This window comes from Platalea leucorodia (genome assembly GCF_965183815.1).
Source record: "Platalea leucorodia genome assembly, chromosome: 11".
NCBI classification, from domain to species: Eukaryota; Metazoa; Chordata; class Aves; order Pelecaniformes; family Threskiornithidae; genus Platalea; species Platalea leucorodia.
In genome coordinates, this window is record NC_138833.1 from 19,765,598 (window position 1) to 19,777,720 (window position 12,123).

General features: G+C 60.6%; 1 protein-coding gene across 1 annotated transcript; it reads right to left on the reverse strand.

The window, feature by feature from the left end:
* Window positions 1-6,222: 6,222 nt before the first annotated feature.
* HAND1 (heart and neural crest derivatives expressed 1) lies at window positions 6,223-7,421 on the reverse strand (the record flags this gene model as incomplete). The annotated part of the gene is made up of 2 exons (XM_082323864.1): window positions 6,223-6,324; window positions 6,915-7,421. 2 exons carry the CDS (start codon window positions 7,419-7,421, stop codon window positions 6,223-6,225), a joined length of 609 nt encoding a protein of 202 aa, XP_082179990.1.
* Between the last annotated feature and the right edge of the window lie 4,702 nt (window positions 7,422-12,123).

Genomic DNA, 12,123 nt, shown 5'->3' on the forward strand with positions numbered 1-12,123 from the left:
ACAGCGAAGGTGAGCAGAGGAGGGAGTTTCGGGGTTGACGCAAGCTTTGTGCACTAGCTCAGACCCGTAACTCCTTCCAGCTTCTCAGTTTGGGAAGGAGCTCCCGGCCGAGGCAATTAAACCAGCCTGCTCTGGCCCCCACGTCCCCCCCGGCTGCTCCTGCGGGTCAGTTACAGGCCATGAGAATTTTGTCAAGGTAGCTGCAGTCTAAGGAAAAAAAAAAAAAATATCCCTTTTCCTCTCAATTCCTCAGCTTTCAGCCGCTAGTGACGCCATAAATTCCCCTACTTCTCTGGTTACTGTAATGTCTTTCAGGGTGGTCAGGACCTGAATTCCTTATGCAAAAGAACAAGCAGGGAAAAAGGAAACTTTGCAAGCAAGGACCTTCCCCGTCTCAGGGATCCGTCGCAAGGAATCGGCAAGGCTCCAAGCGCGCGTGCTCTTGCCTTGCAGTCCCTGGGCTCAAGCCTCTTGGGTAACTGCCTGTCTCGCTCTCCTCTCGCCAGTAAATGTCCTCCTACCAGCCTGCGCTTCCCGCTGGTGCTCCAGCAGGTCCGTCTGGCTCCTTGGCCCCTCTGATCTGCAGGCTCCTGGAGCCGCAGCAGCTCCAGGTTTGCTATTGCACTTTAGCTTTGGAGTAACCAGGAGAGACAGAGCTTGTCCAGCATTGCACAGCTATGGAGATGGCATGGAATCCTGCTGAGCAAAGTGCCCGGCTGGTTTTACCCACTGCCCTGAGCTGTACGGCACTGATCCTCCACCAGATAGCCCTGGCTCCCAGCCAGCTTCCATTCTGGTCCTTAAATCCAGCTGCTGCATGGGACACAAGTGGGCTGCTGGGCCACCCCACACCATCCAGCTTCACCTGAGGGCCGTGGGAGAAGATCAGTGGGAAATTGGCAGCAAAGTGTCATCGCTGCCAGAGAAGATGCTTGCTAATGGGATTGCTCCACCACTGAGCAGGACAAGGATGGGTCATTCTGCAGAGTGCCATGGTGAGCACCTTTGCTAACCCCACACCAAGCACGTGAGTCTTGTGAGAGGGTAAATACTCGCTTCTCCCAACACCCTGCACTGGGGAAAGGGCGTTCATGGAGCGGAGCAACAAAGGTTGGCTTTGGAGAGGTAGGGGCATGGGGTGGACGGTGGGGTTGTCCGTTGTTTGAAGGATGGTCTTGGGAAGGTTGGCCCAGGGTGCAGTGCTCTTGGTCTTCTCCCAGCACAGGCAGCTGCATGGAGAAATACATCCTGGGCAGAGCTCAGTGCTAGCAGACCCAAGCAGGGACAGCCATGGGGGTGAAAACCCAGAGAGTTTGGATTTGTTTTAAAAAAATAAAATAAAAGAAAGAAAAACAAGTTGGAGCCTTCATCTGCCTTGTGGCTCCAGAGTCTTCCCGTGCTTGGATGTCATTTCTACAGCGATGGATTGGAAATGCATCTTCTCTTTCAACAGGTCTCAGAATCACATGACTCCAGAAGCATGGAGATTTGAGGAAGAACTGTTGCATGTCATGAACTTTGCAGCTGAGGGGGCCTCTGTTGGACAGAAAAACTTCCCACCTGAGCAACACTCCCAGGAGACAGTCTGACTTGGGAGCCAGCAACTGGGCTGAGAGGCTCCAAGTGTTGGGAGAGGATCAAAAAGCTCCCCTGGCAGTAAATCTTTCACCTGCCATGTTACTCACTGGGGCTTGTGGCCATTCCTCCGAGGTCGGCCCTGGGTCAGGATTTCTCCTGTCTCTTTGGCCCCCAAACCTGGAGATTTTTGTCTTATCTTTGACGCCATCTTGACACCGAAAACAAATTATGGCCCAATTACCCTTACTGAGCGGGGCTGGGGCTACCTTAAATGGCCAGAACTATCAGGAGCTTCCTTAAGAGTGGGTAATTAGAGTGGGGTGTGGGGAGGGGGCAAGGACTGGGGGGACCCCTGGCATGGGGCTGCCCTTGCCCCCTGGTTGGCATGGCAAGAGGGGATGCACCACCCAGCCCCATCCCATCCCACTGCCCCTGGCCCAGCCGTGCTGCACCCCTGGGCTCTGGAGAGGCCAGAGCAGAGATGGGGCTCCCTGCTGCTCCCCGCTAGCGCGGTGTCCGGGGGTTCCCCCCTGCCCCATGCCTCCCCCAGCCCTGTGTCACCGGCTGGGGCCAGGCCAGAGAGGCCCCGTGACGGGAGGCAGCAGCCCTGGCCCTGGCCGTGACCTTCGGGATGACCTTGAGCCAGTCCCTGCCGGGGCTGGGGACCGGCTGTGCCCCTCATCCCGAGCAGGGACCCTTCCGTGCTCACCCCAAGGAAACAGCAAACAGCAGCGTCATGGCCAAACCGCTGTAACAATTGACCTGAAACTTAAAAAATGTCTTTTTCTTCCCCTCTTCCAGTGACATTAAAACGCACTCTCCTCTGCTGCGTGCCTGGGCATTTCTCGCCCAGGGTTGTGCTCGCCGCCTGAAACCAGCAGCCGTTTTGGGAGCCGACATCTGCGGAGCCGGGTCCCAGCCCGCAGCCTGGACCGCGCTCAGCCGGGGGCTGCTGCCCGCGGCTCTCTGCCCGGGGACGGCGGTGTCGGGTGCGGACGGAGCCGGGTCCCTTCCAGGATCCAGCCCAGGGAGTGGGGAAGCGAAGCTCTGCAGAAATATCGAACGCTCCCCCGGCCTTGCTCCAGGTACCCTCGCACTCCTGGGTGAGCGGGTGGCTGGGTGTTTCTTTCCCTTTTTTTTCTTTTTTTTTTTTTTTTTTTTTGTCAGATTGGTATTTTATTTGGCTCCATACTGTCTACCGAGCTGTCCAGTGTAACCCTTCCCTTGCTGCTTCTGAGATAAGAATAGGCTCCCCCGAGATCAGATAAACAGGCCCATAAATACCTACAACAACAACAAGCAGGGTCTGGGCTTGGCAGGAAGGGAGGAAAAAAAAAAAAAAGGCGAAAAAGGAGCCATTTCTTTGCACGCCAAACCCCAGGGGTGCAGAGCTGGGGTGGGAAGCGCCCGACAGCCCCTCTGCCCCCAGCGCTTGCCCCCTTGGCCAGGCGGGGGGCGAGGGCCGGGCAGGGCAGGCGGCCGGGTCCCCTCCGCCGTCCCTGGTGGCTGGATTCCAGCAGCAGGGGACACGGCACGTCTGAAGTTGCCCCAGGGCCAAGCGATCCCTGCGTGCGTGTGCTTCTGTCCAGGCAACTGCAGACTCAAGCCTGCGTGCCGGGAGCCTGCTGCTTCCCAACGGCATCAAGTTCACAGCAGGGTCGAGCCGTAGGTGTGTGCAGGGCCAAATCCCCTGGCCGATGAGCTTGGCTCTCAGATGGCCAAAAATTCAAAGCTGGCGGCCAAACCGTTCTTCTTCCACCCAGGTTTGGCGCAGCCGGCACCGGGAGCCCCGCCGCTGCCTGCCGGAGGCTGCCGGGACGCCTCTCCCAGCCGCTCACGTTTGCTGCCTGAGGAAGAGAGGCTGCCCCTGTGCAGGGCTCCCGCTCTCCCTACAGCTCCTCTCCCTTGGGGGTGACCCCATCCTAGGCTGGAGCCAGTGCTGAGCTCAGCATCGACACCCTTTCCCAGCCCCGGCGCAGCAGAGCCGCCGGTGCGGTGTCGAGGTGGGGACAGAGCTCGCTGCTTGCCAATACACCCCTTCCAAAGCGTGCGTTTTGGGGAGCGGTGAAGCCCCGGGGTGCAGAAAACGTTTAGTGCTTTTTTTTCACCCACCCTCCCACAAAACACTGAGCCAGTCTCGCAGGAAAATCCCCGTGCTGGGCAGGGAAGCTCTCTGCAGATGTGGAAACGGAGCGTTTTCACTTGCAAAATCACGAAGGAGCAAGGGAGGCTGGCACTGGGGACGCCTTTCCCAGAAGTTTGCAGCCAGCAGGTACCACCGCCAGAAACTGTGGTACGGAAAGCAACAATCCTGCGGCTGCAGGCAGAGCATCGCCCCGGCCGTGAGCGTGCCTCCTTCCCAGGAGCAAAGCTGGAAACCCGTAAGAAAAAGATCACCAGAGGTTTTTGGACGGGTAGGGGAGGGTCCCCAGGCTGCAAACGATGTCCCAGATGCCCCCGCCTTAGGCTGCAGAGCAAGCCCAGGTCCCCGTTTAACCCTTTCTCTCATCCGATGCCGAGGGGCAGCCCCGGCTGGTGCCGCATGGATACGGGGATACGGGCTGGCACGCATAAACAGGATTGGGGCTGGACACATTTATGGGGCGCTGGATTGAGGTGTTAGTGATGGCTTGGGAGCTTTTCCGTAAAAACCCAGCCCTTTAAGGGATTGTGAAACTTAGCCATAAAATATGATATTTCGGGCTGATTTTCTATACATTTTTTTATTCTTTTTTTTCCTTAAATGTGCTTGGGTTTAGAAATGCCCTGTTCTAGCTTCACTTATGGGCCCGGTGCCGTGCTCAACTTTTTATAGCCTGAACAAAACAGCACCAGTGCGGGCATTGCGCTGCTCGGGCAGTCAGTTTTCATCTCAGCCTCGTTCAAAGAGCTCAGAAAGCAGATCTGGGGCTGGGAAGGCAGCCGCGCAGCGGCTCCGGAGCGAGGGAAGGCTGATTCACGCAGCCTGATCGTTCTGCGAGATTTAATTACGCCGGCCGTACCCCCCGACGTTTGTGTGTCCATCTGTCTGTATCTGTACACACGCACGAAGTGGTTGTAAACCCCCAGCTGCTTCCCCACGGGTGAGCTGGTGTGGTTTTGGTGTGTGCGGCTGCACATGCACAGATTGATCGACGTGTCAGCGATTTACAGATGTTGCATCATTATTTCTATACCTTTAGTTGCAAGCAAAGGCTTGGTTTAAAATAGAAAATTTAATGTTCCCAGCCGAGCCCTCGTTAACCCTACAATAACGTACGACTCTTCCCCATCTCGGTTTTCCTTTCCCCGGCTGAGCATTAGGGTTTATCCTGGCGTCTCCGGGAACGGCGGCGTGGCCAGGCTGGGAATGCAGGATCGGGCCCTGAGCCCGTGCACGCACATCTTGGAAGCCACCCTTCAGTAACAGAGCCGTGTGTGCACAGAATGAAGGATTCGGCTTTAATTATTAAGGATTATTAAGGATTTATGCCTGAGAGGTGGCAGAGATGACTTCGGGCTGCGTGAGCGTTGGTGTGTCAGGCTGGTGGCATCCGTCGTGTTCGGACGGTGAGGAGGGGATGTTGCTCCCTCCAAAATGTGGCCAAAGCAGCGCCTAAGAGGGGATCCCCTCTGAGAAAATGCTGCCGGTGCCAGAGCCGTGCAGGGAGCTGCCTGGGCAGGGCAGGGGAGCCGAGCCCCGGTTCTCTGCGTGGTGGCAATAAAAATGGGGGCTCCCCAGCTCTACGGTGCTTGTGCCATCCAGCTGCTGCGAAGGCCCGATCCTGCCATCCTTCCCCAAGCCGAATACGCGGCCGGTCCCTCTGGCAGGTCTGCGGGGTCGGGAGGGAAGGGGTTGTGGGGCAGGGGCAGAGTTGGTGCCCTGGGGCAGGGTGCGGGGGCATTCGCAGAGCCCTGCCAGCTCCTGGGGCGAGCGAGCACGGCATAAAGAAGTCCCAAAGGATCCCACGCAGCTGCCCGAGCCCCACGGGAGGGAATTCCCTGGCGTGGATCGGCCCCACAGCAGGGCACTGACTTAAGGGGAGTCCTTAACCCCGCAGCACCCCTCGCCCCTGCGGGCAGGAGGGCAGGGGGCCCGGCCGCAGCAGCGCGATCTCAGGAGCAGGGGAAGGCGGAGGGGTCGGACCCGAGGCTGTTTGCGTAAAGTTTAAATTTTATTTAATTTTTTTTTTTTAATTATTCAGTTTTAAATACGTAGTGTGGCGCGCCCGGTCCCTCGGGAAGTGGTCATGCAGATCTGAGGTAGAAAACCCGGCACAGGAGTGTTCCCAAATGCACTTCTAGGTAGTTTCACCGCAGCCACACGTCGGTCAGGCAGCGGACGGGGATGGGGGGCTCGTATTTACAACAGCAAACGAATTAAACCGTTTCAGCCCGGCCCGGGAGGGCAGGAGCCGCCGATCGCTGCTGCCAACGGGAAGGAGCAACGAGGAGCAAACGGGGAAGGGGCGAGGGGGGGAGATGGCCCCCGACGGGGCGGGCAGGATCGGGCCCTTCGCTTGTCTCCCGCGGAGCATCCGTCTCGGCGGGGGGAGCCGGGCCGGGTACCCGCACCCTGAGCCGGGGGGGGCTCCGGGGGCCGGGCCGGGCTCTCTCCGACATTGCACATGGAGGGGCGAGCGGGGAGCGCCGTCGGGGCAGCCCTCAGGGGTTCAGTTCCAGAGCCCAGACCTGCTGGGGCCAACCCGTCCGGCCCTTCAGCTTCTTTTCGCCGTGACCCAAAGGTTGCGAATAAACCTCGGGCTGCTGCGGGAGAGGAGACGGGGAAAGGGGGGGAGAAAGCAGCGGTCAGGAGCGGAGCCGAGGGCCCGGCCCGGCCGCCCGCACCTTGCGCCCGCCCCGGGGCTGCAGCCCAGCCGAGGGGCTTTTATCGGCCCGGGGATAAAGAGGGGTTTTTGGGGTGTCCCCCCCTCACCCCGCCCGCTGCAGCAGGGGGAGAAGCGGCCGCCCTTGCTCCCAAACGCACCCGCTCCCGCTCGTCCCGGGAAAGCGGCCGGGAGCGGGGAAGGAGGAACCGGCGGGAGGCTCCGCCGCCGCCGGCCCCGGGGTTTGTCCCGGGCGTTTATCCCGGGGGTTTGTCCCGGGGGTTTATCCCGGGGAAAAGCGCCCGGGAGCCCACCCGGCCCGTCGGGAGCCATCCGAGCAAGTCGGGGCGGGCTTTTCTCCGCCGAGGTGCCCCCCCACGGGTGTTTCTTTTTTATTTTTAGGCTGGAAAAAAAAAAAGGCTCCAGCGGGGTCGGGAAGGTTTGGGGTTTTTTTCCCCCCAGCCCCGGGGCTTTCCCCGCCCGCTCCCGGCCCGGGGCGAGGGGGCAGCGGGGTCCCGGCCCGCCTCTTACCGTCTCCCGTTTCCTCTTGTTCTCCCTGCCGTCGGCCTTCTTGAGCTCGGCTTTGAAGCCCTCGGTGTCCCCGGGCTGGCTGTCCTTGGCCAGCACCTCCATCAGGTAGGCGATGTAGCTGGTGGCCAGGCGCAGGGTCTTGATTTTGGAGAGCTTGGTGTCGGCGGGCACGTTGGGGATGCACTCGCGGAGCTCGGCGAAAGCGCTGTTGATGCTCTCCGTCCTCCGTCGTTCTTTCTTGGGTCCCCCGACCCCTTTTCGCCGGCCCAGGCGACCGCTGAGAGCCTCCAGCCGCCCCTGGCCGCCCGGGCCGTACTCGGCGGGGCCGTAGTTAGGGCTCTGCCCGGCGAGCTCGGGGGTCACCTCGGCCGGGTTGAGCACCCAGCCGGGGAAATAGGCGCGTTCCTGGTGGCACCGTGCCGCCGGCCCGAAGAGAAAAGGGTCGTGCAGCATGTGGTGGTGATGGTGGTGGTGGTGGTGGTGCTGGTAGCCCCCGACCAGGTTCATGGTCCGCCCCGCTGGCCCCGGGGGCCGCGCTCAGCAGCGCTCCATGGCCGCGGCCGGCCGGGAAGGGCTCCCCGCCGGGCGGGCGCGGCGGCGGCGGCGGCGGGGGGGGAGAAGCGCGGCTCCGGCTCCGATGGTGGTGGCTGGCCTTGGGGTTTGGGTCGGTGCGGTTGGGGTTCGGGGTTTTGGGTTTGTTGGTCCGTTTGTTGTTTTGTTGTTTTTTGGTTTGTTTTTTTTTTTTTTTTAACCCCTTCTGGAGCCTCCCAACCCTGCCTTTATATAGGGCCGGGGCCCCCCCCCGCCGCGGAGCCAATGGGCAGGGGAGGATGCTCGGGGGCCCCGGGGGGAGCGGGGCGGCGGAGGGGGCGTGCGCCGCGCTGTTGACTCGGTTTATTTGGGCTGGCACCTCCGCTGCTGGCTCCTTGCTTGCAGGGAGAAGGGGGCGAGGAGTGACCCGAGGGGGGAACCCCAGCTCCCGGCGCGGGGGTGTCCGAGCCCCCCCGGAGCCCCGCCGCGCCCGGCGGGGGACGGGAGGCGGCAGCGGGTGGGGGGGAGCCGCGGGTGCCCGGACCCCCGACGGCCGGGCCGGGTGGGCGCTGCGGGGCCGCGGTGACCCGGGGGCTTTTCTGCTTCCCAAGAGCCGGAGTCCCCGGCAGGGGGACTCCCCACGCGTGGAAGGCTCGGCCCCGTGGGAGGCGGCGGGGCAGCGCGGGGTGCTCGGGGCCTGAGCGGCCCCCGCCGAGGGCGGTGGGCGATGAGGGAGAGGAGAAGGCGAAGGCGCTGGAGGAAGGCTGGGCTGGGAGCCCCCGGCCCGGGCATGGCGGGGGCGGCCGTGACGGCGGGGTGGGCTGCCTGCACACGGGGCACGTTGCCCACGCATGCTCGGTGCCCACGCGTGCGTTGCACAAATGCACGCTGCATGCGGATGTGCGCTGCGCGCCTTCAGGCACGCTGCACGCGTGTACAGCGCGCACCCGCGTTGCGCAAGTGTACGTTGCACACGCGTGTGGTTACACCACGCACGTATGCTGCTCACACAAACACACCAGACGTTGCCTACGCCCACCAACACATAGCGATGCTGCATACGCCGCACACCTATCTGTGCTTTACACACACTACAGATACGTTACACACATGCACTTAACTGCACCCATATATATTTCATACACGCACCAGCAGCACACATACGCTACACACACAATGCCGCCATATATATTACGTACACACATACTGTGCATGCGCACATACACATTGCATGCGTGGCATATAGACACACGTGTATGCTGCACATCCATGCACAGACCCTGCACACACATACATAAATGTATAAAAATGATACTATCCACACACACAAACGTATTTACGATAGGGCGGTGGGGACCCGCCCTGCGTTTCCCCGTCCCAGCCTGGCTGCGGAAGGGCTGGGGGGGTCCCGCTGGAGCTGGGGTCTTGTGCTGCACCGCAGCCCCCAAACCCCAGCCCAGCGTGGGGCCCTGCAGTGGACAGCATGTCCCGCTCGCCTCTGCACCCACGGGAGACAGATCCCCAGGGCGACGGCTCTCAGACCCCGCGCTTCGCCCCCAGCCCGGCGGGGCGACGTTGGGGCCGACCCCTGCTCTTGCTCCAGTTACTCCCAGCGAGGACAGGCGGGCACGGCGGTGGCGATCACGGCGCGGCGGGGCAGGAAGGGGCTTTGGGCCCAAGGTATGTTAGCGATTAACGGCGCTTTCCAGCGATTCATCTTGCAGTGGAGGGTGGAAACGTTGGAGGGTTGTTTGCAGGCGCTTGTATTAATCATCCAGGCTAACACACCATTAACGTCCTCCTGCATTTTAAAGATGACAAATTTTATTTGACTTCTCTCAATCACGGTTCCCGGGCGGATTCGGGAGCCACTTAAATGCCTCGGATTTTCCATCGTTAGTTGTTACAAGGCGAGTTGCAAAGGCAGGAGGCCGGGGGGGCCGGGGCAGGGTGCAAGCGGGTCTCCAGTTCTGCCGGGCCCCGGCGGCCGGGGGGGCACGGCCGTACCGGATCTGCCCCGCTTCGCTCCCCCCAGCTTTGTTCTTAGAAGCTGCAAAGCCCCCCCTTCCCCACCCCCTTTAAACCAGCGTCCTGCAAACATTTGCTAGTGATTACCCACCCTCCCGTTAGAGTCAGGCCTTGGGTAGGGCGTCGTGTCCCTGATTTCCTCCAAAACGGCAGTGGCTGGGTGGGATCCCTGAGCCTGGCTTGGAGCTGTCGGGGGCCAGTGCCCGCCTGGGAGAGGGGCAGGGGTCCCGCTTCATGCCGTGCCGCCCCGCCATGCCGGCACAGCATCCCCTGCAGTGCCCTGCTCCCCCTGACCCACCAGCCTGGCTCTTCACCGAGCCTCTCCTCAACCCTGTAAAAGCCCTGATCCAGCAAACCTCCAGGCTGGGGTCTGTGCCACCCAACCCCATCCCCAGAAAACACCCCCCCCCAAAAAAAACCCTTCCATTCCTATAGCCCTGCGTTGCACAGGCCACTCACAGCCACGTCCAGCTCGGAGCCGTCGCCTCGAGCCGTGCACCAGAGCCACCTCCAGCCTCCGGCCGCCGAGCCAGGTAAGCCCAGCCCAAGCCCGGGCGTTATCTTGCTTTATCCCCCCCGCCGGCGGTTCCTGGACCCTGCGCACTTTGGAAGTGCTCAGCTGAGCAAATAGTGGGACCAGCGGGTTGATTTTCCTTTGGAAAATCGTTCTAATCTTTCGTGTTTTAATAAAATAATAAAACCAGAGCCCTTTTCATGCCGACACCTTCTAAATCAAACCAGACTGCCTTTGTCATGGCGTCCAAATTTAGCACTTTTCAAACTTTTGGTGAGTTTCTTTAATTTCATGTCTCCCCGCTCACAGAGGGGGGAAACGCCGAGCGTTTCGGATTAGGCGATTTATGGCTGGCATGGCAGGAGGAACCATGTTTTTCTCCACCTGTTTTCCTTCAAATCCTTCCCAGAGAAAGATTTCCTGCCCTCACGGCCGGGCGATGGCGAGGGGGGCCGGTGCCGCGTGTCGGGGGGTGAGGTTATCCCGGCTCTCCGCAGCACCCCAACCTCAGCAGGAGCCACCCAGCTCTGCACCCATCCCCTGCCCTGGACGGGGGCTGCGGTTTTGGCCCCGGCCCTGCGGCCGCCTCCTTATCAGCGCCCGGCGAGCAGCAGCCCGGGGTGTCCTGTGACTTTGACGCCAGCTCTGCTCCCCCCCCTCCGGCTCCCTTATCTAAATAGGAGCGTAAATCAGGGTCTTGGCAGATGCCCTGGCAGGACAGGGACTCCATAAAAAGGGGCTCTGCTCCAGCTCTGTTTACATTGCAGCCCCGTAAAATATTCCCCTTGTCTTCCCTGCTAGCGTCTCCCTGCAGCATCCCGGCACCCTCCTGCTCCCGCATCCCTCCCGCCCCGGGCTCCGCCGCAGCCCCGGGGTGCAGCCGGGAAGGTCCCCAAAACCCTGCAGCCCCCCGCCGTGTCCCCCCATCAGGTTGTGCCCCGAGGTACCTCCGCACCCAGCCGCTGCCTCCGATCCCCCCCTCCGACAGCCGCCGCAGGCGCAGAGCGGGGCTGAGCCAGCTCCCCCGGGCAGCTGGGTTGTGTCTAAAGGTGCCCCTGGGTATTTATAGCACTCGCCCAAAATAATGCAATAATAATCACTCAGCACCTTCCTAACAGTTCTGCTCCTGGAGGCCTGGGGGAACGGTTGCAAAAAGCCTTGGGAAACTGAGGCACGAGCAGAGTCTGCTTCAAGGAGAGGTGCGTGGGGCTGGCTGCATGCGTGCCGCTGCTCTGGCGGGATTATTTTCCTCCCGGTGATGTGAGGAGGGAGAGAACCTGCAGAAGTGAAGGAAATCAAGTCAGTTTGATCAGGGGTCATGGCCAAGGCTGGGCTACGAGCGCCACAGCTGCAAAAGCCCACTCAGGGCATCCCTCCTCCCCAGAAGGGTTTGCCACGCGTGTCTTGCTGCTCCCGCACGGGTCTTGCAGGGGCCGGGGGAGCGGCGGGGCGCAGGGGACACTGCCCACGTCCCCCGAACTACGTCGCTGGGCTGCTTGATCCGTCACACACACAACCCAGGAGGGGTGCAGGCTGTGGAAACCCCACCGAGGGAGCAGGAGTTGGGGGTGAGCTGGGCACTCGCTGTGGCGGTGGCTGTGCTGAGCCGAGCTGGGATGCTCCCGTTCTCAGCAGCAATCCGCGGCGTCTTCTCTGTACACACACCTCCCGCGCCGTCCCTCCAGCGACATAAAGGATGACTGCAACCATTGCCTCTCAAGAAATACAATCTATTTATGGCCAAGCAGCCACTGCCCTGTCTGGATAAATCAAAAGGAAAACAAAGCTTTATGGAAAAAAGATTATTAAATTTTCCATGTGCTCCTGAAGGGATGCGCCAGGCACTCGCTGTTTATTTTTTTCCTCTCTCCTTGCTTGTACTGTAAATGACATTGTGTTTACAAAAGTTTTTATGTCATCAGAGCAAAGTCACAGCTCAGCTTCCTCTCCTGTGTATTTTATGTAGATGGATGTGTCTGCGAGGAACATTCAAACTAAACAGAGCGCTCGTTTATAGGAAAATGTATTTATTTGAAAAATCGTAACTCACAATTTCGGCAAAACCGGGCTCCACATTTATTGCCGCTAATGGGGTGTGGCGGCCATAAATTAACCTGGAAAATTGCTGCGGCCGTA